The sequence below is a fragment of the Otolemur garnettii genome, unplaced genomic scaffold (assembly GCF_000181295.1).
Source record: "Otolemur garnettii isolate 467f Iridium unplaced genomic scaffold, OtoGar3 scaffold00149, whole genome shotgun sequence".
NCBI lineage: Eukaryota > Metazoa > Chordata > Mammalia > Primates > Galagidae > Otolemur > Otolemur garnettii.
Window position 1 is genome coordinate 3,385,544 of NW_003852544.1, and position 2,432 is coordinate 3,387,975.

General features: G+C 60.9%; 1 protein-coding gene across 1 annotated transcript in view; it reads left to right on the forward strand.

Moving 5' to 3' along the window:
- The first annotated feature begins 2,158 nt into the window (after positions 1-2,158).
- FOXF2 (forkhead box F2) overlaps positions 2,159-2,432 on the forward strand; it is a 77,758-nt gene continuing 77,484 nt past the window's right edge. Inside the window, exon 1 of the mRNA XM_023518876.1 lies at positions 2,159-2,335. Coding sequence (XP_023374644.1) covers positions 2,159-2,335 — 177 coding nt within the window. The remainder of the gene's footprint in view (positions 2,336-2,432) is intronic.

Consider the following 2,432-nt stretch of genomic DNA (forward strand, 5'->3'; position numbering starts at 1 on the left):
GGCTAATTTCTCGTCCCAGTTCACTTTCCTCCCCAGTTCAGGGGACCACCAACTCTCAGAGCCAGAGCTGTGCACACCCCTCTGGGGCAGCCCCTCTCCCTAGAAGCCATTCCCTACCTCTCCTCAAGCACAGATGCCATAAATATCAGTCTAATCTCCAAAGGCGATCATTCCCCTCCCCCAACACAAAACAACAGAGCCCTGGATGGCTCTGTCATTCTGCCTGCTCCATTGTGAATGCCTTCAAAACTCCTAGAATAAAGATAACAGAGGACTGTGTACGTTTTCTACACAAATGGTGGAAAGTAATGTAATAAACATCAAAGGTGAGCTCCCACCTACTCGCGGCTCCGTTTCTATTTGCAACAAAGGCAGGAAAAAGGAGGAAACTTCAGCGTGGTAGGGCAGCGGGTTAGAAGTGCACCCTTCCCAGGGGAGGAAAGCCCTTTCCCTGGACTTTTGACACAGCGTAGGGATCAGGCCCCGAGCTTCGAGCTTCGGGGAATTGTCCCCTCTCTTTGGAGACCTAACATCGGTGTCACTGAAGCCACAGCAAAAGTTCTAAAGGCAAATTGGAAAGAAATGGTCGTAAACACGGCTTGCTCTTGGCCCCTGCCCCCGGGAACACTCTCCTAGTTGTTCCTGTTGACAGTCGAGACCCGGGAATAGCCGGGCTGAGTTCCGCGGCGTGTGAGGCTTCCGCAGGGGCACAAGTGTAGACAGAGCCTGTCACCTGGCGCCAGACACAGCCGCCCGGGAAAGAGGGAGACGCTGCTATCCTGTCCCAAGAACCATCAGCCAGGTAAAGAAAAAGGTAAAGTAAGACAAAAGAAAAGTGAAAGTCGGAGCCCATTTAGTGAGCAAAAGTCATCTAAAAGGCGCATACTGTTTCAAGCCCAGTATTTTATAAGACAAAGATAGTCTTTAAAGGAAATCATAGGAAGGGGCACAGCACATGGCTCCCCAAAGAGATCACTGCCAAGTATGTCCTATGCGGTTTCCGCTGTTCCGCACCTCGGTAGAGACCACGGAGGTTTGACTTCCTAAGAGACACCGCTCGTCTACTAGAGAAGTAAGTACACCGCGTAGTGCTTAGATCCAAGTATAGTCCCTGTTCCCCCGGGGCCCAGCCCTTTCAGGTGTCCCCTGGGGTACCATGGAGTCTTCCTCTGCTGGGCTCACTCGCCCAGATCTCCTCCCGAACTCCGGGGCTCAGAGATTCCGGGCCACTAGAAGCCGGCCGAGCACACCTGAGCAGAGAAGAAGGCGGGCGGGGCAGCCACGCGCGCGCGCACACACGCACACTCACAGACACGCGCACACGCCCAGCGGCGCGCGCGCTCCCCATTGGCGGGAGGAGGAGGGCGGGGCGGGCCCGACCCAAAACAAACAACCTGAGCCGAGCGACTTTGCCGCGGCGCGCGGCCTGCCCTCGGTCCGGTGCGCGCCCGCGGGGGAGCCGCCGCCACCTAGGCCACCTAGTTTCCCCAACCCCCAGCCGTCGCCGCCCAGGCCCCGCCCCCGCGGAGCACCCGCAGGGTTATATTGGGCCGGTCGAAGGTGGAGGCTACACGCAGCCGCGTCTGGCCAGCGCGAAGATGCTGCCCCGGAGGCCGGGGGCGGGAAGGCGGCTGCGGGCGCAGCGGCCTCGGGGAGTCGGCTCGGCAGGTGCTCAGGGCTGAAGGCGCCGGACCTTCCCCCAGCTGTGGCACATCATCCAGCACCATTTCCGTGCGAGGACGCCCGCACGGGACTCGGGACTGCCAGCGAAGAAGCCCTCCTGGGCTCTTTTAACGAATCGCAGATGCGAAGGCTTCTTCTCTCCAACAGGAAATCCTTCTAAGCCCGGCGCGCTCGGGCACCAGAGGGAGGGACCGCAACCCCCAGCACACATCCACCTCAAAGTCTGTATTCCTCGAACTGAAGGTGACACCCACCCAACTCTTCCCTCTCCGCCCCTCTCAATCCACCCAACACGCACAGGCCCTCTAAAGAAAATTCCAGAGGAAAAAGACTCTCCTACGTAAAAGTGACCGTCTTGGAAGAGGAGGGAGAGCTCCTGGGAGAAGAAGTAGAGGACTCCTGGCCCTGGGATCGCCAGCTTCCCAGGACTGAAGGAGAAGGGTACAGCGCCCGGCGGGGACTGGCTGCGCGGGAAATGAAGTTGGAGGTGTTCGCCCCCCGCGCGGCCCACGGAAACAAGCCGGGCAGCGACCTGGAGGGCGCGGGCGGCAGCGACGCGCCGTCTCCGCTGTCTGTAGCCGGAGACGACTCCCTGGGCTCGGACGGGGACTGCGCGGCCAACAGCCCTGCGGCGGGCAGCGGCGCCGTGGATGCGGCGGGCTGTGGAGAGCCGAGTGCGGGCAGCGGGCCGGGTGCCGAGGAGCAGGGCCGGGCGGTGGCGGGCGGCGCGGAGGCCGGCGCGGCGGGGC